At 43.4% G+C, this 27,936-nt stretch overlaps 1 protein-coding gene across 2 annotated transcripts; it reads right to left on the bottom strand.

Annotated features, from left to right (window-relative positions):
* Positions 1 to 1,411: 1,411 nt before the first annotated feature.
* si:dkey-24p1.1 (uncharacterized protein LOC556718 homolog) lies at positions 1,412 to 27,149 on the bottom strand. 2 transcript variants are annotated; one of them, XM_046313539.1, is made up of 17 exons: positions 27,082 to 27,149; positions 22,425 to 22,504; positions 12,589 to 12,984; positions 12,185 to 12,466; positions 11,549 to 11,803; positions 11,076 to 11,342; positions 8,966 to 9,259; positions 8,325 to 8,636; positions 7,903 to 8,172; positions 7,261 to 7,527; positions 6,417 to 6,498; positions 6,189 to 6,261; positions 5,910 to 6,073; positions 5,555 to 5,612; positions 5,028 to 5,131; positions 4,173 to 4,251; positions 1,412 to 1,844 (listed from the first exon to the last, which is right to left on the bottom strand). In XM_046313539.1, the coding sequence occupies exons 2-17, from the start codon at positions 22,486 to 22,488 to the stop codon at positions 1,593 to 1,595; spliced, it is 3,219 nt and encodes a 1,072-aa protein (XP_046169495.1). In that variant the 5' UTR covers positions 22,489 to 22,504; positions 27,082 to 27,149; the 3' UTR covers positions 1,412 to 1,592. The 2 variants fall into 2 exon arrangements, with proteins under 2 accessions (XP_046169495.1, XP_046169496.1); XM_046313540.1 differs by lacking the exons at positions 22,425 to 22,504; positions 27,082 to 27,149 and adding an exon at positions 21,646 to 21,786.
* Between the last annotated feature and the right edge of the window lie 787 nt (positions 27,150 to 27,936).

Genomic DNA, 27,936 nt, shown 5'->3' with positions numbered 1-27,936 from the left:
CCTTCTTTCTTTTCTCTCCAAAACTCTTGAACGTGCCGTCCTTGGCCAGCTCTCCCGCTATATCTCTCTCGGAATGACCTTCTTGATCCAAATCAGTCAGGTTTCAAGACTAGTCATTCAACTGAGACTGCTCTTCTCTGTATCACGGAGGCGCTCCGCACTGCTAAAGCTAACTCTCTCTCCTCTGCTCTCATCCTTCTAGATCTATCGGCTGCCTTCGATACTGTGAACCATCAGATCCTCCTCTCCACCCTCTCCAAGTTGGGCATCTCCGGCGCGGCCCACGCTTGGATTGCGTCCTACCTGACAGGTCGCTCCTACCAGGTGGCGTGGCGAGAATCTGTCTCCTCACCACGCGCACTCACCACTGGTGTCCCCCAGTGCTCTGTTCTAGGCCCTCTCCTATTCTCGCTATACACCAAGTCACTTGGCTCTGTCATAACCTCACATGGTCTCTCCTATCATTGCTATGCAGACGACACACAATTAATCTTCTCCTTTCCCCCTTCTGATGACCAGGTGGCGAATCGCATCTCTGCATGTCTGGCAGACATATCAGTGTGGATGACGGATCACCACCTCAAGCTGAACCTCGGCAAGACGGAGCTGCTCTTCCTCCCGGGGAAGGACTGCCCGTTCCATGATCTCGCCATCACGGTTGACAACTCCATTGTGTCCTCCTCCCAGAGAGCTGAGAACCTTGGCGTGATCCTGGACAACACCCTGTCATTCTCAACCAACATCAAGGCGGTGGCCCGTTCCTGTAGGTTCATGCTCTACAACATCCGCAGAGTACGACCCTGCCTCACACAGGAATCGGCGCAGGTCCTAATCCAGGCACTTGTCATCTCCCGTCTGGATTACTGCAACTCGCTGTTGGCTGGGCTCCCTGCCTGTGCCATTAAACCCCTACAACTCATCCAGAATGCCGCAGCCCGTCTGGTGTTCAACCTTCCCAAGTTCTCTCACGTCACCCCGCTCCTCCGCTCTCTCCACTGGCTTCCAGTTGAAGCTCGCATCCGCTACAAGACCATGGTGCTTGCCTACGGAGCTGTGAGGGGAACGGCATCTCAGTACCTCCAGGCTCTGATCAGGCCCTACACCCAAACAAGGGCACTGCGTTCATCCACCTCTGGCCTGCTCGCCTCCCTACCACTGAGGAAGTACAGTTCCCGCTCAGCCCAGTCAAAACTGTTCGCTGCTCTGGCCCCCCAATGGTGGAACAAACTCCCTCACGACGCCAGGACAGCGGAGTCAATCACCACCTTCCGGAGACACCTGAAACCCCACCTCTTTAAGGAATACCTAGGATAGGATAAAGTAATCCTTCTCACCCCCCCCCTTAAAAGATTTAGATGCACTATTGTAAAGTGGCTGTTCCACTGGATGTCATAAGGTGAATGCACCAATTTGTAAGTCGCTCTGGATAAGAGCGTCTGCTAAATGACTTAAATGTAATGTAAATGTAGTAAAAATAATGAAAACCCCTTAAATGAGTGGGTGTGTCCAAACTTTTGACTGGTACTGTAGGTGTGATACAACTATTTACAAACAAACCTTAACTTTTTTTGGACTATGAATGAAACTTCCTCTTATATTTTAACATCAGAGTACTGGGTTATGTAGTCTTCTTCATCTGAGCTGCTGCTGTGGCCGGCCCTATGCTGGTGAGGGTCAGAACTACAGACTGTCTGGTGTCCTGGCTTTGCCCTGAACATGACCTCAGAGTAGCTGATCTCCACGTCATCCTCACTGCTCCCCATCTCCGTGTCCATGTTTGGCTCAATGGTGGGCTTCGAAGCACACACTTCCTTAATGTTCTCGTAGTCATTGCATTTATTAGTCTGAATATAGAAAGAGATTCATACAAATGAAGCAGCTCGAATGTTGCTATTTTGTAAATCTGGAGAATATTTACAGTGCCTTGCGAAAGTATTCGGCCCCCTGAACTTTGCGACCTTTTGCCACATTTCAGGCTTCAAACATAAAGATATAAAACTTTATTTTTTTGTGAAGAATCAACAACAAGTGGGACACAATCATGAAGTGGAAAAACATTTATTGGATATTTCAAACTTTAACAAATCAAAAACGGAAAAATTGGGCGTGCAAAATTATTCAGCCCCCTTAAGTTAATACTTTGTAGCGCCACCTTTTGCTGCGATTACAGCTGTAAGTCGCTTGGGGTATGTCTCTATCAGTTTTGCACATCGAGAGACTGAATTTTTTTCCCATTCCTCCTTGCAAAACAGCTCGAGCTCAGTGAGGTTGGATGGAGAGCATTTGTGAACAGCAGTTTTAATTTCTTTCCACAGATTCTCGATTGGATTCAGGTCTGGACTTTGACTTGGCCATTCTAACACCTGGATATGTTTATTTTTGAATCATTCCATTGTAGATTTTGCTTTATGTTTTGGATCATTGTCTTGTTGGAAGACAAATCTCCGTCCCAGTCTCAGGTCTTTTGCAGACTCCATCAGGTTTTCTTCCAGAATGGTCCTGTATTTGGCTCCATCCATCTTCCCTGTCCCTGCTGAAGAAAAGCAGCCCCAAACCATGATGCTGCCACCACCATGTTTGACAGTGGGGATGGTGTGTTCAGGGTGATGAGCTGTGTTGCTTTTACGCCAAACATAACGTTTTGCATTGTTGCCAAAAAGTTCAATTTTGGTTTCATCTGACCAGAGCAACTTCTTCCACATGTTTGGTGTGTCTCCCAGGTGGCTTGTGGCAAACTTTAAACAACACTTTTTATGGATATCTTTAAGAAATGGCTTTCTTCTTGCCCCTCTTCCTTAAAAGGCCAGATTTGTGCAATATACGACTGATTGTTGTCCTATGGACAGAGTCTCCCACCTCAGCTGTAGATCTCTGCAGTTCATCCAGAGTGATCATGGGCCTCTTGGCTGCATCTCTGATCAGTCTTCTCCTTGTATGAGCTGAATGTTTAGAGGGACAGCCAGGTCTTGTTAGATTTGCAGTGGTCTGATACTCCTTCCATTTCAATATTATCGCTTGCACAGTGCTCCTTGGGATGTTTAAAGCTTGGGAAATCTTTTTGTATCCAAATCCGGCTTTAAACGTCTTCACAACAGTATCTCGGACCTGCCTGGTGTGTTCCTTGTTCTTCATGATGCTCTCTGCGCTTTTAATGGACCTCTGAGACTATCACAGTGCAGGTGCATTTATACGGAGACTTGATTACACACAGGTGGATTGTATTTATCATCATTAGTCATTTAGGTCAACATTGGATCATTCAGAAATCCTCACTGAACTTCTGGAGAGAGTTTGCTGCACTGAAAGTAAAGGGGCTGAATAATTTTGCACGCCCAATTTTTCAGTTTTTGATTTGTTAAAAAAGTTTGAAATATCCAAAAAATGTTGTTCCACTTCATGATTGTGTCCCACTTGTTGTTGATTCTTCACAAAAAAATACAGTTTTATATCTTTATGTTTGAAGCCTGAAATGTGGCAAAAGGTCGCAAAGTTCAAGGGGGCCGAATACTTCGCAAGGCACTGTCTTGGGCAGTCATATTTTTTTTCAAAATTATTCTTATCAAATATCCTAACGCTGTACGAGTAGTTCATTTGCCTTTTCCAAACTATCGAGTGCTAACATCAAGGTCCAGTAAAACACATTAAGTCATCTTCCCATTTTCTTTGTGGCTGTGATACCCCCTTCTGCTGTGATACCCCCTTCTGCTACTGCTGGACTGTCTGTACAAACATCTTTCTAAAATGTCCTCTTGCTTTTTTTTTACATCAGTATTTCTCCTACTACACATTTTCTATGATGTAAGATGCACCACAAATAGAATTACGTCATTTACAGGATCTCTGTGTACTCTTACCTCAATATCCTGTATCAGTAACAATGGAGTTTTGTAACTTCCAAGTTTCCATTCGCAATGTTTAGTTTAACTTTATATTCAGTTCATGTGGTTACAGAGTTACTATACAAATAATTAAATTGAAGCAGAATTTGACTAGCTTCCTTTAAATTCACTCATTATAATATGCAGGCCAATCTTAGCTGCAGTTACAGTGTAACGCTGAATAATGACATTCGGGTGATCAATGACGTTACAGTGTAACTTCATGGCATATGGGCCCATGTGTGATGTTGCCCATTGTTTTGGTTTACACATTTGTTATTACGGTTGACTGACCTTTTCCTTCAGCTTTGGCTTGCCAACCTTAGCATAGACGTCATCCTCTCTCGCTTGGTCTCTAGGACCCAAGCTACCCCTGGAAGACAAGTTGTGTCATTGTAAGCGTTTGACTCATATCTGTTGTCTCATCAGGTTATTTCCCTACGTACGTTTTGGTCGACTACTACAGTCATTTTCACATGAGTGGTTTCAATACATTACTACATGATGGTAATATCAATTATGATGTATTTGAGGTCATTTGTATGTTTTCCCACATCATATGCATTCACCTTTTGCAATGACTGAAGAATGCTCTCTACTGTACTGTAGTACGGTGTTGATTTTAGGACAGCCTCAGCCTCAAAGGGTTAGGCTTGACCCTGGGGGTGCCCTAAAATGGACACCGCACTGCAAATGTGAAGTGATTTGTTTTTTATTGTTATAATTGATATCCAATTGGTAGTTACAGTCTTGTCCAATTGCTGCAACTACCATACGGACTCGGGAGAGGTGAAGATTGAGAGCCATGCATCCTCCAAGCCGCACTGCTTCTTGACACACTGCTCGCTTAACCCGGAAGTTTACAAGGAGTCGCTAGAGCACGATGGGACAAGGACATCCCGGCCGGCCAAACCCTGCCCAAACCCGGACAATGCTGGGCCAATTGTGCGCCATCTCATGGGTCTCACAGTCACAGCCTGCTGCCACACAGCCCGGGATCGAACCCGGGTCTATAGTGACGCCTCAACACTGCGATGCAGTGCCTTAGACCGCTGCCCTACTCAGGAGGCCAATGTGATGAGTTTTAATTTGAATCTATCCTGGTTTCATCTGCCCTCCCCACATTCTCAGAAAAATGTTCAATCTTACATCTCCTGGCCCCTGAATTGCAGCGACGCATAGTTGACTTCAGGTTCCTGCGTGTGTCCAGTGTGTTCATCTTTGTTTCTGATTGGATGGCTTGGTGAAAGACCCTGAATAAATTAGATGGAATGCATTAAAGAAAATGTCAAGAATTGAAATAGTTAGTTCATCTCGTCATTACTGTACAATGTATATGCTACTTATATGTTTATATTTAACTAGGCAAGTTAGTTAAGAACAAATCCTTATTTACAATGACAGCCTAGGAACAGTGGATTAACTGCTTTGCTCAAAGTCAGAACAACAGATTTTTACCTTGTCAGCTTGGGGTTTTGATCTAGCAACCTTTCGCTACTGGCCCAACGCTCTAACCACTAGGCTACCTGCCACTACGCTCAGGCATTTTTGACGTCATGTTGTGAATTGTAATAGTCATTGATTGAGTAAACTGTAGAGTTACAGTATATACAGCATATAAAGGCCTCTCTCCTCCATATTTCATCCCTTCAACAACACTGTTCGATTTCTCTCACCTGCTTTCCACCTGGTACCTTCAGAACACTGTATGCAGTGTATATGTCAGAGGTGGACCTTTAAAGAAGAAAAAAACAAACAATTGAATCACTCTGCCAAGACTGACAAGTAGACACAGGTCTATATCGTCCTTTAATGTTCAAACTGAGACAGAAAGTAGTGGTGATCCACAGTATAATGGAATCCCATTGTATGTGAGGGAGGCCTGCTAAATGGTCTCATTGAGACTTGCGTATGTCTGCCCATCCAGACGTGTGCGTCTCTGTGTGCACGTGTGCATACAAACGTGGTTGCTTATGTGCGTTTGTCTACAGTGTGATCTTGTCTGTGTGAGAACATGTCTGATGCTCTTACGTGCTGTCTGGACCCGACGTCCTGCTGGGATGGGGATGCTGCGGTTGGGGCAGGGGCTCTGGGTGGTACGGGTGGTACAGCTGATCTCTGCTGCTCCCCGGGGGGTCTGATGCCGCTGCACCCCCTTCACTCACCAGGTTCTCACTTGTGCCATTACGCCAGCCCTGACGGTGACACACACACACACACACACATGTACAATTAACAAGGGATTTTCACAAAATGAACTACAGAATAAATAGAAGAGAATAATGCAGTATTTGTGGAATGTTACAGTACCAGAAAACCAAAGTGAACACAACAAGGCAGTTTATGTGATGTCCCCTGATGGATCGATTTGATTCTCTTGTGTCTGAAAAACGCAAAACAAAAAGTGTATATTTCACACAAACGGTGTTGTGGTGAGTTTCCAGTCATTACTAACTGTAGTCAATACGTATGGTTAAGAAATATATGTGTTTTATAAATAAGAGGAGTGAAGTGAGTAAGTGTTGACAGAGGACTCACCTGTAGACCAGAAAGATGAGTAAAAGAACAAGCGGAACACAGCAGAAAGGAAGGACCAGAGAGAGGACATGGAAGACACTTCCTGCGATGAGAGAACAGAGGGAGGAGTAACGATAAAGAGAAATGGATCAATATTGGACCATTCAGACTCTGGCTACAGTCTTTGACATTTGGTGTGGAACTGTGACTTTAAATGCCAATGCCACCTACGTGTTGTTACATACTGTCTTACTGTATGCATACAACACATTTTGCATCTTGAAGGATGGTTTTTAAGGCCTGTATCATCATTGATTCATACATTTAGGTAGCATATCAGGGGGAGAATGAAATATGCAACACTCTTAGAAAGAAGGGTGCTATCTAGAACCTTGAAGGGTTCTTCAGCTGTCCCCATAGGGGAACCCTTTGAAGAACCCTATTTGGTTCTAGGTAGAAACCTTTTCTACAGAGGGTGCTATCTGGAGCCAAAAAGGGTTCTATCTGGAGCCAAAAAGGGTTCTATCTGGAGCCAAAAAGGGTTCTATCTGGAGCCAAAAAGGGTGCTATCTGGAGCCAAAAAGGGTGCTATCTGGAGCCAAAAAGGGTGCTATCTGGAGCCCAAAAGGGTGCTATCTGGAGCCAAAAAGGGTGCTATCTGGAGACAAAAAGGGTGCTATCTGGAGACAAAAAGGGTTATCTTATGGGGATAGCTGAAAACCTCTTTTGGAACCCTTTTTTTCTAAGAGTGTAGGCCTCAGATGAATATCAAAAGTGAGATAGAAATACTGAGGTAGAAATGTTAGTCAGAATAAGTCACACTTCTGTACTCTATTGATTTGGCTGTCAGTCACTATGCACTCACGGTTGAGAAACAGCTCGACTCTTCCAGATTCTTTCCCCCCCATGTCATTGGTGGCAACACAGTAGTACGTCCCGGGCTTATCCGGGTGGACAGTGATGTTCTGGTGATTGATGATGAAATGCTCCCTTTCCTCGACCAGCCTGTACCACTTGTAGCTGTTGACAGGGGGGTAACTGTGACTGTGGCAGGTCAGTGCCACAGGGCTCTCCCCATCACTCTGCCACCTGTTGGTCATGTTGTGAATGACCTTTGTGAGCTTTGGAGCATCTGTGATGGAAGATAATGGAAGAAAACGATTCTTATACATTTGAATAGAAATATGCATTTGCATTTTCCTTGTGTTGAATTGTCTTTAGTTATAGTATTAGAAGAACATAAATTCAAGCTCTACACACATGACCACTTAAGTCTTTATTCCAGAAAGTTACAGAGGACCTGAACCCATTTGAAAGGATGACACTGATCCCAAATGTAGATCTGAGAGGATTGCAGTAAGCAGTATGGTTCATCTCCCTCAATCTTGCCATCTGATAGGCCAGGTGGAATTATCACCTTATTAATATCTATTAATTCCTCTCAGATCTACATAGGGTGTATATCCTACGGGTAGTTGTCATAAAGCGGCGACAGAGATGTACTCACACTTGACTTTAACTTCAACCTGTTGCGATTTCCCTGTTCCTAAGGAGTTCTGGACAGTGCACCTGTACAGTCCACTATGGGATGGGGTTGTGGACATCACCGTCAACTTCTGGACCCACCCCACTACCCTGGTCTCTCCGGCGCTGATCTGGATCCAGGTGTATTTGGTGGCATGGGGATTGGAACGAGCCGTGCAGGTAAGAACCAGCTGGCTGTTTTCAGTCAGGACCGTGTCAGGGTGAGCAGAGGCCATCACATTTTTGGGGCTGTCTGTAGGTGTCATAGCAGAGAAAGCATAATGGAAAATGTTTATCTTGGAAATCAAACATGTTTGACTATTTCATCATAATAATAATAGAAGGATGATGACAGTGATGACGGTGATGACGGTGATGACGGTGACGATGATGCATTGTACTCACATGTAATCTCCAGCTCCTCCTCTGTGCTGCTCCTCCCCTCAGAGTTCTGGGCTCGACAGGTGTAAACCCCTCCTTGCAGGAATGTAACATTAAAAGAACCCCGGACAACATTGGCAGAATGTTGGAGGAACCCAAGAACTGGTTGAGGCTGCATTTGAAGAAGGGAGCTAGACATTGGTGAGACCGAGGGACGGGGAGTCCATGTCAGAGTGAGCTGAGAGTCTGGGAAACTCTGCACGGTGCAGTTGATACTAACCAGGTGACCCTCCTGGGCCGTGCGCACCATGGAAAGCACTGGTTTGGTTGGGCCATCTGTAGAGAGGAGGAGAGCTTTGAAAAAAAAACACCTATTCAAATATTTAATTGTACCTATTCAAATGTTTGTCAGAGAGGACTGTAGATACACGTTTCAAATATGAACACAAACATGAGCACAGAGGCTGCCATGTGTAAAACGTCATCATGAATAAGCTAACCAAAATATACTCTATGACATCTATTAATCTATTAGCTGTTCTTTTTGAGAGGTGCAAATGGGCTCAGCAGTGCTCAGATACCGAGTAAGAGGAGGCTATGATATGAGATCTGGATGCATTTATGCAATAAGAACAGCTTTTACAGCTGTGATGAATAATACTCACATAGAACACGGAAGCATGACATGCTGCTGTTCTGTCCCGTGCCGATGTCATTGGTGGCCCTACAAATGTAACACCCCTCGTCTGTTACGCCCACCCTAACCAAGAGTAGGGTATGTTTGGGGCCTGTGATGGAGCTTAGTCTATGTGGTAATACTCCACTATGGTGGTACCAGGTGTAGACACTGGGGGCAGGATGGGCCTCAGTCGCACAGGTGAGACATAGCTGAGAACCTGCCTTCACCTGGTTGTCGTGGGAACCTCCGCTTTGGGTGATGTGAGTGTTTCTTGGAACATCTGCAAAAGATAACAGATATATACATAGTATCAATCAAAAGTTTGGACACACCTACTCATTCAAAGGGTTTTCTTTATTTTTTACTATTTTCTAATAATGAAGACATCAAAACTATGAATTAGCACATATGGAATCATGTAGTAACCAAAAAAAGTATTAAACAAATCAAAATATATTTTAGATTTTTCAAAGTAGCCACCCTTTGCCTTGATGACAGCTTTCACACTCTTGCATTCTCTCAACCAGCTTCACCTGGTCTTGTAGGACTTCCCATGTATGGGCTCCCGAGTGGTGCTGCAGTCTAGGGCTCTGCATCTCATTACCAAAGGCGTCACTACAGACCCTGGTTTGATTCCAGGCTGTATCATAACTGGCTGTGATTGGTGATTGGGAGTCCTATATGGAGGCTCACAATTGGACGAGCGTTGTTAAGGTATTGTAAAGGCCGGAGGCCGTCATTGTAAATAAGAACTTGTTCTTAACTTACTTGCCTAGTTAAAATTTAAAAATCCTGTTCACTTGTTGGCTGCTTTTCCTGCGGTCCAACTCATCCCAAACCATCTCAATTGGGTTGAGGTTGGGTGATTGTGGAGGCCAGGTCATTTGATGCATTTACATTTACATTTAAGTCATTTAGCAGACGCTCACTCTCCTTCTTGGTCAAATAGCCCTTACACAGCCTGGAGGTGTGTTGGGTCATTGTCTTGTTGAAAAACAAACAATAGTCCCACGAAGCGCAAACCAGATGGGATGACATCACTGACAGTGTCACCAGCAAAGCACCCCCAAACCATCACACCTTCTACTCCATGCTTCATGGTGGGAACCACAGACCAAAGGACACATTTCCACCAGTCAAATGTCCATTGCTCGTGTTTCTTGTCCTTTAGTAGTGGTTTCTTTGCTGCAATTCAACGATGAAGGCCTGATTCATGCGGTCTCATGCAGTCTCCTCTGAACAGTTGATGCTGAGATGTGTCTGGTACTTGAACTCTGTGAAGCATTTATTTGGGCTGCAAACTGATGTGCAGTTAACTCTAATGAACTTATCCTCTGCAGCAGAGGTAACATCCTTTCCTGTGGCAGTCCTCATGAGAGACAGTTTTATCATAGTGCTTGGCGGTATTTGCGACTGCACTTGAAGAAACGTTCAAATTTCTTGAAATGTTCCGGATTGACTGATCTTCATGTCCTGAAGTAATGATGGACAGTCGTTTCTCTTTGCTTATTTGAGCTGTTCTTGCCATAATATGGACTTGGTCTTTTACCAAATAGGGCTATGTTCTTCACAACCCCTACCTTGTCACAACACAACTGATTGGCTCAAACGCATTAAGAAGGAAAGAAATTCCACACATTAGCGTGTAACAAGGCACACCTGTTAATTAAAATGTATTCCAGGTGACTACCTCATGAAACAGGCTGTGAGAATGCCAAGAGTGAGCAAAGCTGTCATCAAGGCAAAGGGTGGCTACTTTAAAGAATCTCAAATATAAAATATATTTTGATTTGTTTAACACTTTTGTGGTTATTACGTGATTCCATATGTGTTATTTCATAGTTTTGATGTCTTCACTATTATTCTACAATGTAGAAAATAGTAAAAAAAAAAAAAAAAAACTTTGAATAACTAGGTGTGTCCAAACTTGTGACTGGTACTGTATATTAATTTATTCAGCACCGTGTATATAACTGAGTAGTTCCTGATATTGATATTGGATGGATGTAAGAATTTGACATTCAGCATACCATTTTAATTGATAATTGTTGTTCCCTGTACAGTGTTTGAACATGCTAAAACGGCAAAAGGCGTACGGGAAACGGTTATCTGATATCTTGATGATGACCTTCCCCTGCCAACATCATTCCTCGCCTCACAGGAGTAACGTCCTCCGTCATCTGGCTGTACACTACTGAAGGTATACTCCTTTAAAGCATTGGTTATGTTTTTGTTGTCTTTGAACCAAGACCATGAATGTGCTTCAGGGTTGCTTTTCGCCACGCAAGTTAATTTGATTTTGTCTCCTTCTTTGATTGTAGATCGATCCTTATTTGTTTCAATGTGCACTCCGACAGGAGCATCTGAAAGAGAAGAGTATTCCAATTGAATAAAAACTGTGTCGGCTGCCTTCATTGTCTATGTATTAAAAAGTCAATTCCACAATGTATATGAGCATGGATGTGAGATAGAGACGGCCTAAAACATTATTTAAAGGAATTCTTCCTCGATTTCATTTCCCTATGATACAAAATGTATATCTGGATGACACAAATAAGGAATATCTCACATTTAACATTGATTGTAACAACGTTTGAGTTTTGGGTCCCATGTTGGTTTACAGCTTCGCAGTAGTAATTCCCGCTGTGTGTAGATGTGGTAGATTGGATCAATAATTCTGTTCCTCTGAATTGGGTCTTTTGACTGTCTTTAAACCAGGAGTAAGTAGCATTTGGGTGCCCTCTGCTGGAACAAGTGAGGGTGACCGGCTGTCCTTCCTTTACAGTTGACAAATGTACAACTGCCTTTGTCTCCTTAGGGGCATCTTTTAAAGAGAAGACAAAAAAGTCAAGTGATCATAGAAATTGCTCAACTCTGAAAACAAGAAGCACAAAACATCAAATCAAATTAGCAGGGTGATTTCTTCGTAGTAAAAAAAGGTTTGAAACAAAAATAATGCAATGGTTATGATAAGGCTAATCAAGCACTTTACTCTATATGTGTCGCTGAAGCGGTACAGATTGTGGGATATACATTTATAAATTTAAAGGTAATTCCCGATTTAAGACGACATATGCAGCGTTTACCGCAAATGCAGTCTCTGCTAACACAGGAACATTGCCTTTAAATGTCAATCACGCTGTAACGCTGAACTTTCGCGATTCGATGAACACAGTTTGAACTAGAAAGTCCGTAATGAACTCACATTCAACCGTCAGCTTGATGCTCTTGCTCACACACTGGTCTTTGGTCCCCTGTGGTTGACAGGAGAGCACCCTCCCATCATCCTGCCAGCTAGCATTAAAGCTGACCGCACTGCTTGCGCGGTTACCCTCGGAGGTGTGAACAGGCATTACGGTCTGACCAAGCCCTGTGAACTCTGGGTGTGATCCACATGCCCCTGACGTGAAGCATCGAAAGGTCACAGGCGCAGACTCTATAACTGTTGAATTGTTCAACTTCTGAACTCTAACCTGGCACGGGTCATCTACAGTGGCAAGACATCAGACAGAGACAGAACACCATATTGTACATTACAACACTGTCAATCGAATAGCGGTGATTATTATTGGAAATTGATATCCAGATGTATCTGTAAGGTGAACTTGCCTTCAACTGTAAGATTCAGACCTGCTTCAGTCATCCATTTGTCATTCTTTCCTATATATCTGAATGTGTAGATCCCACTGTCAGTCTTTTCCAGGTTGTTGATGAGTAGGCTGCAGTCGCTTTGTGTGACCTGTCCAAAATTCACAGAACCAATGTACTTTACTCTGTCTGCAAATTCAGGGGCAGGAGTTTGGGCCTTCGTGTTACTGATTACAATTGTGCCAGTGAAGTCCTTCATGATGTCATTCCACTTGGCATTTTTCATCCAGAACCATTGATCTTGTTCATGTTTCATCAAGCTGGTAACAGTGCATTTGATTGTAATGCAGGAACCTTCCTTTGCGGCCAAGTGCTCTCCAGTTATTTTGATGGGTGTTTCAAGATTGCAAACAGGAACTATGATGGACCAAGAGGAAAGCAAGATTAGAATAGTACAGTTTTTTTTGTATGCAATTGTCACAAGTATATGGTACATTTTTACAACACTTAGTACAAAACTCAGGACCGATTTATCAAAAAGGCAGTTCAAACCTCTAAGCACATTTTCAGTAGACTAAGTACAACACACAAAATCGTGCAGCCACTTTTTCACCAAATTTAATCAGTGTTTCATCTAGTTGAATGTTTCACATGTTCATGGAGAGTAATTGCTTTTCACAATGCAATGCTCGCATTACTGTTGATATTCTCATTCTTGAGTCTTCTCATTTGTTCAAATACAGTTCACAATTAATGAATCCGACCGCTGTTAATTTATAATCCCTTAACCGTTTGGTAAACCTATAGACTTTAAATTGGTTGGTCTAGGACAGATTTTGAGAACTACAAAATGAAAATGTATGTTTGTAATGTATTAACATATAAAGTATGATACTTTAATGTACTATTATGATGATGACTATTCTGATTATATTCGCAGTAAGTAAAAAAAAAACAGATATTGACAAGATCAGCGATGTACTGTCACACCCTGAACAGTTTCACCTGTCCTCGTTATTGTCTCCACCCCCTCCAGGTGTCGCTTGTTTTCTCCAGTGTATTTATCCCTGTGTTTCCTGTCTCTCTGTGCCAGTGTATTTATCCCTGTGTTTCCTGTCTCTCTGTCAGTGTATTTATCACTGTGATTCCGGTCTCTCTGTGTCAGTGTATTTATCCCTGTGTTTCCTGTCTCTCTGTCAGTGTATTTATTCCTGTGTTTCCTGTCTCTCTGTGTCAGTGTATTTATCACTGTGTTTCCGGTCTCTCTGTGTCAGTGTATTTATCCCTGTGTTTCCTGTCTCTCTGTGTCAGTGTATTTATCCCTGTGTTTCCGGTCTCTCTGTGTCAGTGTATTTATCCCTTTGTTTCCGGTCTCTCTGTCAGTGTATTTATCCCCGTGTTTCCTGTCTCTCTGTGTCAGTGTATTTATCACTGTGTTTCCGGTCTCTCTGTGTCAGTGTATTTATCCCTGTGTTTCCTGTCTCTCTGTCAGTGTATTTATCCCTGTGTTTCCTGTCTCTCTGTGTCAGTGTATTTATCACTGTGTTTCCGGTCTCTCTGTGTCAGTGTATTTATCCCTGTGTTTCCTGTCTCTCTGTCAGTGTATTTATTCCTGTGTTTCCTGTCTCTCTCTGTCAGTGTATTTATCACTGTGTTTCCGGTCTCTCTGTGTCAGTGTATTTATCCCTGTGTTTCCTGTCTCTTGTCAGTGTATTTATCACTGTGTTTCCTGTCTCTCTGTGTCAGTGTATTTATCACTGTGTTTCCAGTCTCTCTGTGTCAGTGTATTTATCCCTGTGTTTCCTGTCTCTCTGTCAGTGCATTTATCCCTGTGTTTCCTGTCTTTCTGTGTCAGTGTATTTATCACTGTGTTTCCGGTCTCTCTGTGTTAGTGTATTTATCCCTGTGTTTCCTGTCTCTCTGTCAGTGTATTTATCACTGTGATTCCGGTCTCTCTGTGCCAGTTTGTCTTGTATGTTCCAAGTCCACCAGTGGTTTTCCTGCCTTTGCTATTTTTCTAGTCCTCCTTTCTAGTCCTCCCAGTTTTGATCCTTGCCTGTTCTGGATGCTGTTATCTCAGAGGCTGCCTGCCACCTCTGAAAAACCCCAATCACCTAGTAATTCTTTCCCTCTCTGTGGTGAGCTGCTCCCTCCTCCAGGGCGATATTCGGGGAATCCTGGTGCCTGCCAGGGTTTTCTTTCTCAGTGCTCACTTATTTTTGAGCTACAGCTATCTTCGTTTCCTTCAGACCAATCGAAGATAGCGTATATCATTACGCTTATGTCGGGAAGGGCGCTCTCCTGGGCTACGGCAGTTTAGGAGCAACAATCTACAATTTGTGGTCATCTGGAGGAATTTATGGCAGAGGTGAGAAAGGTATTTGAGTCTCCAGTATCTGGGAGAAAGGTGGTCAGTAAACTGCTTGACTTACGTCAAAACTCCTTTAGTGTGGCAGACTACACGGTTGATTTTTCTCACGTTGGCCACCGAGAGTGCCTGGTATCCGGAGTCTCTTTCTGATAATTTTCTGCACGAATTATCTGAGGATGTCAAGGATGCGCTAGCTGCTCGGGAATTACCTCTGGACCTCGACTCCCTTATCGCTCTTAACCATAAAAATCGATGGCCACCCCACATATGCTCTCTCTAATTCTCTCTTTCTTTCTCTCTCTCGGAGGACCTGAGCCCTAGGACCGTGCCCCAGGACTACCTGACATGATGGCTCCTTGCTGTCCCCAGTCCACCTGACTGTGCTGCTGCTCCAGTTTCAACTGTTCTGCCTTATTATTATTTGACCATGCTGGTCATTTATGAACATTTGAACATCTTGGTCATGTTCTGTTATAATCTCTACCCGGCACAGCCAGAAGAGGACTGGCCACCCCACATAGCCCGGTTCCTCTCTAGGTTTCTTCCTAGGTTTTGGCCTTTCTAGGGAGTTTTTCCTAGCCACCGTGCTTTTACACCTGCATTGTTTGCTGTTTGGGGTTTTAGGCTGGGTTTCTGTACAGCACTTTGAGATATCAGCTGATGTACGAAGGGCTATATAAATAAATTTGATTTGATTTGGACGCCTAATGGAACGTATGTGTGAGAGGAGGTCTGGTCTCGGGCAGACTAGTGCACCCGCTATGGCTCCTTGAATCTATGAAGTTTCCGAAGGCAGCTTTTCCGAGAGGATTTGAAGCCACCTGAGCCCTCCCGTGAATCTACGATGGGTGAGTTGGATACTCCTGAGCCTGTGCAGTTGGAAAGAGCTAGGTTGTCAGTTGGGGAACACTCACGGAGGATGAACAGTAATTGTTTTCTGCACTGTGGAGGGGCAGGACCCTTTATAGCTACCTGTCCTGTTAGGAAACCCTTGTCTCGAGTGGGTACCAGTACTATGGTGAATTAGACTGGGAGTTCCCTAATTCCCATCACCTGCACACCCTTTTTTTGGGGTTTGGGGAGACCAATCATATATGGCATATATATTATTATATATTATTATATTATTATTATTTATTATTATATATTACCAATCCAAGTCTCTGAGTGGTCATTGACTCTGGGGCTGATGAATGTCATATGGATGCCACAATAGCTTCTGAGCTTGGTATTCCCACTCAGCCTCTCTCTGTGCCTATGTGCCCACGGCCGCTCTATAGGGGAAGTCACCCATATTACTGTGCCCGTTCAATTACAGGTTTCTGGTAACCACAGTGAGACCATACAGTTCCTCCTCATTGCATCTCCCCATGTTCCAGTCGTTTTGGTATTTTCCTGGCTACAAAAACACAATCTTGTGATTGACTGGACCACAAGCTCCATCCTGGGTTGGAGCCCATTTTGCCATTCCCACTGCCTTCAAGCAGCACAGCCTTCCCCAAGTCGTCTTCCTCAGAACGTTAGCAAGACTGTGGATGTCTCTGCTGTTCCCACTGAGTACTATGACCTCCTGGAGGTCTTCAGTTAGGCACGTGCTACTTCCCTTTCCCCGCACCATCCTTATGACTGTGCTATTGACCTTCTCCCAGGCATTACACCACCTCAGGGTCTGTTGTATCCTCTGTCCGGACCAGAGACCAAAGCTATGGAAGAGTACATAGAGGATTCTCTGGTCACAGGGGCCGTCCATCCGTCTGCATCTCCTACCGGTGCAGGGTTTTTCTTTGTGGAGAAGAAGGACAAGAACCTGCGTCCGTGCATTGACTCCCGGGGACTTAACGGCATTACTGTCAAGAATATTTACCCCCTACCTCTCCTCTGCATTGGAACCTCCCCAGGGGGCCACCATATTTTCTAAGTTGGACCTTCTAAATGCCTACCACCTGGTTCAGATACGCGAGGGTGAAGAGTGGAAGACAGCCTTCAACACAGCCAATGGACATTTTGAGTACCAGGTCATGCCATTTGGACTCACCAAGGCCCCCGCTGTTTTCCAGGGTTTGGATAATGATGTGCTTCGGGACATGCTAAACGGGTTTGTGTTCATATACCTTGATGACATCCTGCTTTTTTCCCGATCTGCACAAGACCATGTTCTTCATGTCAGACAGGTTCTTCAGCGCCTCCTGGAGAACCAACTGTTTGTGAAAGCCGAGAAGTGTGCGTTTCACCGTTCTACAATCACCTTTCTGGGATATGTCATTGCTGAGGACAATGTTCAGATGGATCCTGGAAAGGTGAAAGCAGTAGTGGATTGACCTCAACCAACGTCCAGGGTGCAGTTTCAACAATTTATTGGATTTACAAACTTCTACTGCCATTTCTTTTGGGGTTACAGCACCCTGGCGGTCCCCCTCTTGGCACTCACCTCTCTCAAGGTACAGTTCAAATGGTCTCCAGCTGTCAGCAAAGTCTCTGTGGACCTGAAGCATCGGTTCACAAGAGCACCCATCCTCATCCATCCGGACCCCTTGCGTCAATTTGTGGTGGAAGTGGATGCTTCGGATGTTGGAGTGGGGGCCATCCTGTCCCAGCGATCTTCCCAGGACCAGAAGCTTCATCCCTGTGCCTTCCTGTCCCATCGTCTCAATCCTGCTGAAAGGAACTACAATGTTGGCAACCGAGAACTCCTGGCAGTGAAGATGGCATTGGAAGAGTGGAGGCACTGGCTGGAAGGAGCAGAGCAGCCATTCCTGGTCTGGACCAACAATAAAAACTTGGAATATCGCCGTACAGCCAAGCGCCTCAACGCCAGGCAGGCCCGGTGGGCCCTCTTGTTCACCAGATTTAACTTCACCATCTCCTACTGCCCAGGGTCAAAGAATGTGAAGCCTGACACGCTCTCCCACCTATACAGTTCCTCTGCCACACCCTCAACCTCTGAAACCATTCTCCCTACCCCATGCCTTGCTGCCACTGTGGATTGGGGTATTGAGAACCTTCGAGGCACAACACTCCTAGCCTGGACCCAAAGGGGGCCTGACTAACCGGCTCTTTGTCCCTAATCCAGTCCTGTCCCGGGTCCTGGAATGGACTCATTCCTCCAGGCTGACCTGTCATCCAGGGTCCCATCGTACACTAGCCTTCCTTCGACAACTTTTCTGGTGGCCCACAATGGTCCCTTGACGTCTCTGCCTTCGTCACCACATGCACTGTGTGTGCTCAAAACAAGACTCCACGGCAAGCTCCTTCTGGCTTACTGCAGCCACTACCGTTCCCTCCACGTCCTTGGTCTCATATATCTCTGTACTTTGTCACTGGGCTCCCTCCGTCTGATGGCAACACTGTCATTCTGATGGAAGTCGACCAGTTCTCCAAGGCTGCCCCTTTCATCCCTCTCCCCTAACTACCTTTTGCCAAGGAGAAGGCCCAGCTTATAGTGAGGCATGTCTTCCGGGTCCATGGACTCCCGGTAGACATGGTCTCCAAACGGTGTCCTCAGTTCTTGTCTCTGTTTTGGGTCATCGGCCAGCCTGTCATCCGGATTCCATCCCCAAACTAATGGTGAATCGGAGCAAGTCAATCAAGACCTGGAGACCACCTTAAGGTGCCTGGTCTAGACCAACTCCATTACCTGGAGCCGCCAACTGGTCTGGATGGAGTATGCCCTGAACACTCTTCCCAGTTCTTCCACGGGACTCTCCACAGGACTCTCTTTCGAGTGCTCCATGAGGTATCAGCCTCTACTCTTCCCTGAACAAGAGCAGGAGGTCAGCGTACCCTCGGCCAAGATGTTTGTCCGCCGCTGTCAACGTACCTGGAGAAGGGCGGCTATAAGCGGACCGTTGCCGAACCCCAACTCCTCGCTACCGCATTGGGCAGAGTGTATGGTTGTCCACACGGGACCTGCCCCTTCGGGTAGAGTGCGTCAAACTGTCCCCTCGTTTCATTGGTTCTTTCCCATCTCCAGAGTTCTGAGTTCCACTGCTGTCCATCCTGTGTTACCCCGTACCCTCCGTATTCACCCTACCTTCTGTGTGTCTAAGATTTAAGCCTGTGTCTCACTGTTCTTTGTCTTCTGTGTTGTGACAAGGTAGGGTGGTATACAGAAGATAGCCCTATTTGGTAAAAGACCAAGTCCATATTATGGCAAGAACAGCTCAAATAAGAAAAGAGAAATGACAGTCCATCATTACTTTAAGACATGAATGTCAGTCAATCCGGAACATTTGAAAGTTTCTTCAAGTGCAGTCAAAAAAAACATCAAGAGCTATGATGAAACTGGCTTTCACGAGGACAGCCACAGGAAAGGAAGAGTTACCTCTGCTGCAGAGGATAAGTATATTAGAGTTACCAGCCTCAGAAATTGCAGCCCAAATAAATGCTTCACAGAGTTCAAGTAACAGATGCATCTCGACATCAACTGTTCAGTGGAGAATGCGTGAATCAGGCCTTCATGGTCGAATCGCTGTAAAGAAATCAATACTAAAGGATACCAATAAGAAAAAACTTGATTGATGTCCAAATTTTAGATTTGGTTTTTGGTTACTACATAATTCCATGTGTTATTTCACAGTTTTGATGTCTTCACTATTATTCTACAACATAGAAAACAGTAAAAATAAATAAAAACCCTTGAGTGAGTAGGTGTGTCCAAACTTTTGACTGGTACTGTGTGTGTGTGTGTGTGTGTGTGTGTGTGTGTGTGTGTGTGTGTGTGTGTGTGTGTGTGTGTGTGTGTGTGTGTGTGTGTGTGTGTGTGTGTGTGTGTGTGTGTGTGTGTGTGTGTGTGTGTGTGTGTGTGTGTGTGTGTGTATGCCGTTAAACGTAGCAAGCACTTTTGTCCAAAGTAACCACAGTGAGTCTACACATTTTCGTATGTGACCCCAGTGAAAATCAAACCCAAAACTCAGATGTTGCTAGTGCCATGTTCTTACTAACTGAGCCACACAAAATAAGAAGTTGGTCCCCCCTTTGTTGCTATAACAGCCTCCAATCTTCTGGGAAGGCTTTCCACTAGATGTTGGAACAGTACTGCGGGGACTTGCTCCCATTCACCCACAATAACATTAGTGAGGTCAGACACTGATGTTGGGCGATTAGGGCTCGCAGTCAGCGTTCCAATGTTGGAAGCACAGCTTTGTCTAGAATGCCATTGTATGCTGTAGCGTCAAGATTTCTCTTCACTGGAACTAAGGGGCCTATCCCGAACCTGAACCGAATACTGCCCCAGACCATTATTCCTCCTCCGGCAAACTTTACAGTTGGCACTATGCATAGCGTTCTCCTGGCATCTGGCAAACTCAGATTAGTCTTTCGGACTGTAATTCAAGTCCAATGGCGGAGAGCTTTACAGCACTTCAGCCGACGCTTGGCATTGCACATGGTGATCTTAGGCCTGTGTGCGGCTGCTCGCCCATGGAAACCTATTTCATGAAGCTTCCATCACACAGGTCTTGTGCTGACATTTGCAACTGACGACAGATGATTTTTACTCGCTATGTTCTTCAGCACTCAGCGGTCCCATTCTGTGAGCTTGTGTGGCCTACCACTTCGTGGCTGAGCCGTTGTTGCTCCTTTACGTTTCCACTTCACAATAACAGCACTTACAGTTGACAGGGCAGCTCTAGCAGAGCAGAAATTTGATGAACTGATTTGTTGGAAAGGTGGCATCCTATAACGATGCCATGTTGAAAGTCACCTCGCACTTCAGTAATGCCAGTATACTGTCAATGGTTGTCTATGGAGATTGCAGGGCTGTGTGCTCGATTTTATAAATGTGGCGGAAATAGTCGAATCCACTCATTTGAAGGGGTGTCTTCATACTTTTGTATATATAGTGTATGTATCTTGCATTTTTTGCTATTGGATTAACTGGTTAATAACTCCATTGAGAATAGATGCTTATGTTGTGTTTTGGTGATTAAATCAATGTTCCCATGGTATTTCACAGTAAATGTATATGTTGGACCAAAAATGGTGTGGTGAAAGATATGACCAAACAAAATGAAGGCACAATAAAAGGTTTTGAATATGAGACTTGCTGTGTTACAAGTGTTACCAGTTTGGAGTTTTGTACTAAGAGTTTTGAAAATTCACCTCATACTTCAGAAATAGCACCAAAGCAATTGAAACATTTATAAAATGATATGGGAATATATGGTTTTCAGTGCACCTGACAGTAACAGTTACAGTGCATTCGGAAAGTGTAAGAACCGACGTTGGAGATGAGAAGCAGGTACGGAGAGTGAACATTTAATTTTGCACAGACATGGAACAGGACAGAAACAGCGTCAGAACCGAGTAATACAAAGACATATGACAATTAATGCTGAAGCGGGAAACAGAGCTGGGAAACAGACAGATATAGGGGAGGTAATAACACAGGTGATTGAGCCCATGTGAGTCCAATGAATCTCTGATGCGCTTGACGAGGGAAGCAGGTGTGTGTGATGATGGTGGCAGGAGTGTGTAGTGCTGGGAAGCCTGGTGCCCTCGAGCGCCAGTGAGGAAGAGCGGGAGCAGGAGTGACAGGAAAGTATTCAGACCCCTTGACCTTTTCCACATTTTGTAACTTTACATCCTTATTTGAAAAAGGATTAAATTCATTGTTTTTCTCATATGTACACATAATACCACATAACGAAAAAGCAAAAAATGTTTTTTAGAAATGTTTGCAAATGTATTGAAAATAAAAACAGAAATACCTTATTTACATAAGTATTCAGATCCTTTGCTATATGACTCAAAATGGAGCTCAGGGGCATCCTGTTTCCATTGATCATCCTTTAGATGTTTCTACAACTTGATTGGAGTCCATCTGTGGAAAATTCTATTGTTGGACATGATTTGGAAAGACACACACCTGTCTATATAAGATCCCACAGTTGACAGTGCATGTCAGAGCAAAAACAAGATTCTCTGGTCTGATGAAACCTAGATTGAACTCTTTGGCCTGAATGCCAAGCATAATGTCTGGAGGAAACCTGGCACCATGCCTACGGTGAAGCATGGTGGTGGCAACGTCATGGTGTGGGGATGTTTTTAGCGGCAGGGACTGGGCGACTAGTCAGAATCCAGGGAAAGATGAACGGAGCAGAGAGTACAGAGAGATCCTTGATGAAAACCTGCTCTAGACCTGTGCAGCGGAGCTTATCATCCAACCTGACAGACCTTGAGAGGATCTGCAAAGAAGAATGGGAAAAATGTTCCAAATACATGTGTGCCAAGCTTGTAGCGTCACACCCAAGAAGACTCAAAGCTGTAATCGATGCCAAAGGTGCTTCAACAAAGTACTGACTAAAGGGTCTGAATACCTATGTAAATATAATATTTGCTCAAATTTATACAAACCTGAAATAAACAATTTAATCAATTTTAGAATGTTGTAAAGTAACAAAATGTGGGAAAAGTCAAGGGGTCTGAATACTTTCTGAATGCACGGTATATTTCATATGTAACTAAAGAAGATAAAATGTTCACCTACCATTTAACAGCATCAGAAGAACTGTCAAGAAATGGAACATTGCAACTGTTCTCTTGAGTATCATGACTATTACTGGATATCTGTAGTAGAAACATACTATTAGTGTGTGTGTGTGTGTGTGTGTGTGTGTGTGTGTGTGTGTGTGTGTGTGTGTGTGTGTGTGTGTGTGTGTGTGTGTGTGTGTGTGTGTGTGTGTGTGTGTGTGTGTGTGTGTGTGTGTGTGTGTACAAAGCATATCTCAGCTGCATATGCCTCTCTGGTTCACTGGTTAAGTAAACAGTGTCATGACATTGACCTGGGGGGTAAGTTTATGACAGTCATAAATACCTCTTCCCCCCTTTTTCCTCTCTACCCTACTGATGTTACATTTGCAAAACCCTTGGTTAATATAGAGATTCTGGGAACATCAGAAGGTGGGGGGAAAATAACTATATTCTGGTAATCCGAACAATTGAACATATGCGGTGGTACTTATTGAATATGATGTCAGTTTGGTTGTCATCTGAGACATTCTCATCAATGATAAGATGACACAAACTCTGCAGTGGAAAGTCTACACATCAGAGTTATCGGATTCACATGGAATTGTTGTTCAATTTAAATGTTTGAATATGAAATTATTCATGATGGGATGAAATGTGATTTTAGCTTCTAAAATGTGAGAATTGGGTTTTCATAAGACAGGGCTCTGCTCAATCAGTGGCCTGTCCCTGTGAAGGGACATGGGTTATAAAACTTTTCAAACACGCCCTCCTCTCCCTTCCTATATAAGCCCTTGACGACAATATAACTTCCTGTTCCGATGATGTGAGGACGACGGTCCAATGTCATGGAATGTTGATTAAAAAAATTACAGATTTTTAAAACCTCTTAAGACGTTTGTTTTGTAGCATAAACTGGGAATTTTATATTTTTCACTGATATGATCTGTTTGTTTCATATCTGCAAAGTCGATAGAAATGCTGTCAGTTCTACTTCACCATCCAGCTGGCGTCCACAAGGAGTCACTAGAGCGTGATGGGACAAGGAAATTCTGTCCGGTCAAACCCTCCCCTAATCTGGACGACGCTGGCCAAATGTTCGCCGCCTCATGAGTCTCCTGGTCTGTAGTGATGCCTCATGAACTGCGATGCAGTGCCTTAGACAGCTGAGCCACTCGGAAAACGTTTATAGATCTAATTTAACATTCACTTTTCATGTTTCATGCATGACTTTTCTTAAGATAGCTGCCAAAAGGTTTAACATACTATCTCGCTCCATACTTCTTTCCTCATACAGTTTTTCTATGGCTATACACAGCTAGAGATGCAGGTGTCATTTGGTTAGCTAGCAAGAACTTGAATGACTGTTATCCAGTTATCATATCTCTTGCGTTCGCAAATTCACTCTGGCTATCTATTCTGATTTCAGAGCACTCTCCTCTGAGTGTGCCAGAACGCAGAATAACTGATGCATTTATGAATGCACAACACTTGCTGCATATGACCAATGTCTGTAATTGTAAACAAAAAAGTAATAGTTAGTCACAAACGTTCTAGAGAACATGTAAACAGCCTAACCAGCTCTGCAAGTATAAAGGTCAGAGTGAGGTGTTCTCTCATTTGTGTCTGGAAGTAGCTAGCTAGCAAGCTAGCCAACTTTAGCCAGTTAGTTTGGGTGCTTGTTTGGGACAAGCATACATTGGCAGTCAAGCTGCAGGACGAGTAGGCTACAATTCCCCATCGTTTATCAGTGCAATTTTGTGAAATACTTTGAGAGGGTTTATCTAATGTTCCTTTGTTACTGTAGATTTCTAGCTAGCGTTAGTTGTTGATCTTGTTGTTGTTGATGTGCATAATAACTGTGGGAGAGAGATACTACCTTTTCATGGATGTTTGATCAATAGGACTGTACATTTCCCAAACGTAAGAGAACTCCCGTGGTGTTTACATGTTTTCAGAAATACAGTCAGGTGTATTTGGTATCCTATGGCGAATGAGTTATAATGATCTAAAGTCACGCTGTTGCAACTGCCTGTTAGCGCACAGTCCAGTTCAAAGTGAATGATGGCAGGCACGTGCAGGGTTGCCAGGTCTAACTAAAATGTATTTGACCTCTGAAAACCTTCCCACAAGGCCTAAAAACTAGCCCCCAAAAATGTTTTTCGCGAGAGAGTTGCCACATTTATCCAATAAACCCTTTTCCCATAACATTACTGAGCGAATTAAATAGAAATATTGAAATCATTTTTAAACGCTAAGAAGAAAAACGTGGTTTTCCATCAGAATAATAATTATTGCTAGTTTAAGAATATGTCACAAGAGAAAAGATAAATCGCCCTTATTAAATTCTCCAGATCATTTTCCATCCATGGATGTTGATTTAACCTGTTTTGACTGCTATGATTAAGCAATAAGGCCCTGGGAGGTGTGGTCTATGGCCAATATACCATGGCTAAGCACAGTTAGTTCTTAGGTCATGGCCCTTAGCCATGGTATATTGGCCATATACTACAAATAACAGCCCTTAGCCGTGGTATATTGGCCATATACCATAAACCCCTGAGGTGCCTTATTGCTATTATAAACTGGTTACCAACGTAATTAGAAGAAAAAACTTTTGTCATTCCAGTGGTACACATCTGATATACCAGGGCTTTCACCCAATCAGCATTCAAGGCTCAAACCACCCAGTTCAAATAAATCCTGTTTGCATATGTTCATAACTACAGATAAATCCAACAGGAGAGTTTGAGTGATGAAAGTTGGACAGAGGATCTCGAAATCTCTGTGCAAGAAACACTTAGATGAACTTCAAAAAACAAATGTTATGCTATTTTCTGGCAATTGTGTCATTATTATGTGCCAGATGTTTAAGACTACAAATGGTTATAAATGGCCTATTTGCGTAATTGACTTGTAATTTCAATAGGCGTAGGGTACTGACTAAAATCTGGGATTATAATTGCAATTGAATTTTGCCATGGTTTGCTGAGCTAGATGCAGGAAGCCTATAGCCCTGATAGGCCAACATGCCTACATCTCAGGGGGAAATCCACAATGAAACTGACATTAAATGTGGAGAATGATACATTTGTGATAGAGCTGTGACCATGATCACAATTGATAACTTCCAATTTAATTAACTAAACATGACAATGTATAACTTAATAATAACACAAGGATAAAACAGCATCTTGGCCATGTACTGTTATAATCTCCACCTGCCACAGCCAGAAGAGGACTGGCCACCCCTTAGAGCCTGGTTACTCTCTAAGTTTCTTCCTAGGTTCTGGCCTTTCTAGGGAGTTATTCCTAGCCACCGTGCTTCTACAACTGCATTGCTTGCTGTTTGGGGTTTTAGGCTGGGTTTTTGTACAGCCCTTTGTGACATCAGCTGATGTAAAAAGGGCTTTATTAATACATTTGATTGATTGAACAGAGTTATAGTTTTTTTAATCAATTTGCCAGATCCAGGTAGGCTACACAAGTGGCATAAATTGATTTGCAATGACTCCAGTGATATTGTCCTTTCAATATAGATGTATATATTTATTATATAAAATGGTACGCTACAGTAGGCCGCAATGGCATAGTAATTTTCATTGTGGACTTTTTTCCAAAACACAAGCACGTGAGGGAGTTCCATAACTTCTACTTCAAATATCCACATCTGGAACACTCCAGATCCTAGAACTGAGCATGAGTAAAACCTTTCACTTGATACTGTTCGACACGACTGCGTGGCCACGCATGCCTCCAACTCAATCATCAAGTTTGCGGACGACACAACAGTGGTAGGCTTGATTGACCAACAACGACAAGACGGCCTACAGGGAGGAGGTGAGGGCCCTCGGAGTGTGGTGTTAGGAAAATAACCTCACACTCAACGTCAACAAAACTAAGGAGATGATTGTGGACTTCAGGAAACAGCAGAGGGAACACCTCCCTATCCACATCGATGGAACAGTAGTGGAGAGGGTAACAAGTTTTAAGTTCCTCGGCATACACATCACAGACAAACTGAATTGGTCCACTCACACAGACAGCATCGTGAAGAAGGCGCAGCAGCGCCTCTTCAACCTCAGGAGGCTGAAGAAATTAGGCTTTTCACCAAAAGCACTCACAAACTTCTACAGATGCACAATCGAGAGCATTTATTTAATGCTTTTGCTCACTTCAAGGATAGTAATAAACACTTCCACAATAATATAAATATCTGTTTAGAAGTTTCACTTGTACAAGTAACGTTTACTGCAAATTGTATTGGCAGTAACCTAGTGTAGGCCTATATTATTGCCTGTTTGGTGGCAGCACACAATTAGTTTTTCCTAAAGTTTTTGTCAGGTGGAGGCCAGGAACTTAAATTTACACTTCCCATTCGATTATTCTGTCTTGCAATTGTTGGTTCTCTCTCTCTCTCATTATTACCATATCATTGAGACAGAAATATCTAAATGACTGTACATTCTCATATAAGAAATGTATTGGTGACACTTTATTATGACTTTAGAGTGGAACTGACAGCATTTTAGCAACGTTCCTATCTCAATGTGCACATGAGGTATTTCACATTATCACCTCGTTATGACCGCAAATAAAGATGTATCCAGGATACGTTTCTCACTTTATAATGCATAAAAGAAATAGCAAACATTCACAAAGTTGTTTCTTCTTACCTCAGAAGGGATTCGCTGTGATGACTGTCTCATGAAAGATACTGTATCTGCAGCATATCCGTCTTCTCAAGATAAGGATGAGAAACTAAAAGACGAACCCAAAAATCTGCCAGGCTTTGCATTTGTTTTTGCATGATCATCCAAGCATGACAGACAGAAGTGTCTATTTGTATGATTCGGGGGTTGATGATGGAGGGAGGTACTGTATCTGTTTTCCATTCTGCGCTGTTCAGAACTGTATTTGTGAAGTGAGCTTAGACTCACTTCATCTGTCAGGTGTTTTGTTCAAATTTACAGTATGTGTAGTGTGTGTGGTTGTTGTACATGAAGAACATGAGGCACTGTACTGTGCAAAACCCTGCTGATTTAATCAGAAATACAGTGCTGACTCGTATTTGTCTGTGAAAATATTGTATTGCATATAAAGACAACATGCTATACTGCCCAAGTTACTGTATTCAAGTTGAATAACTCCTATACACATTGGCACTGCTGTTGATTGTGGATAACAAAACATGTAAAAGCCCATAAATGCACCCACACTAAATGTAATAACTGAGCATAAATACAAACTGAGCAAAAGTGATATGAAAAGAACAGTGTCACATTCTAAAGGCACCAAATGGAAGAAAAATTACTGAAACAAGGACTTGGATTTTGCTGCAGTGGTCGAAATCAGGATCACTCTGTTTATCATATATGCATAGTCCCTTTAACCATATCTACATGTACATACTACCTCAATCACCCCGACTAACCAGTGCCTCTATATAACCTCGCTACTGTTATATTTCACCGTCTATTTACTGTTGTTTTTATTTCTTTACTTACCTGTTGTTCACCTAATACCTTTTT

The sequence above is a fragment of the Oncorhynchus gorbuscha genome, linkage group LG19 (assembly GCF_021184085.1).
Source record: "Oncorhynchus gorbuscha isolate QuinsamMale2020 ecotype Even-year linkage group LG19, OgorEven_v1.0, whole genome shotgun sequence".
Lineage (NCBI taxonomy): Eukaryota > Metazoa > Chordata > Actinopteri > Salmoniformes > Salmonidae > Oncorhynchus > Oncorhynchus gorbuscha.
The sequence above is the reverse complement of the archived record's forward strand: the minus strand, read 5'-3'. Positions and strand labels throughout refer to the sequence as shown.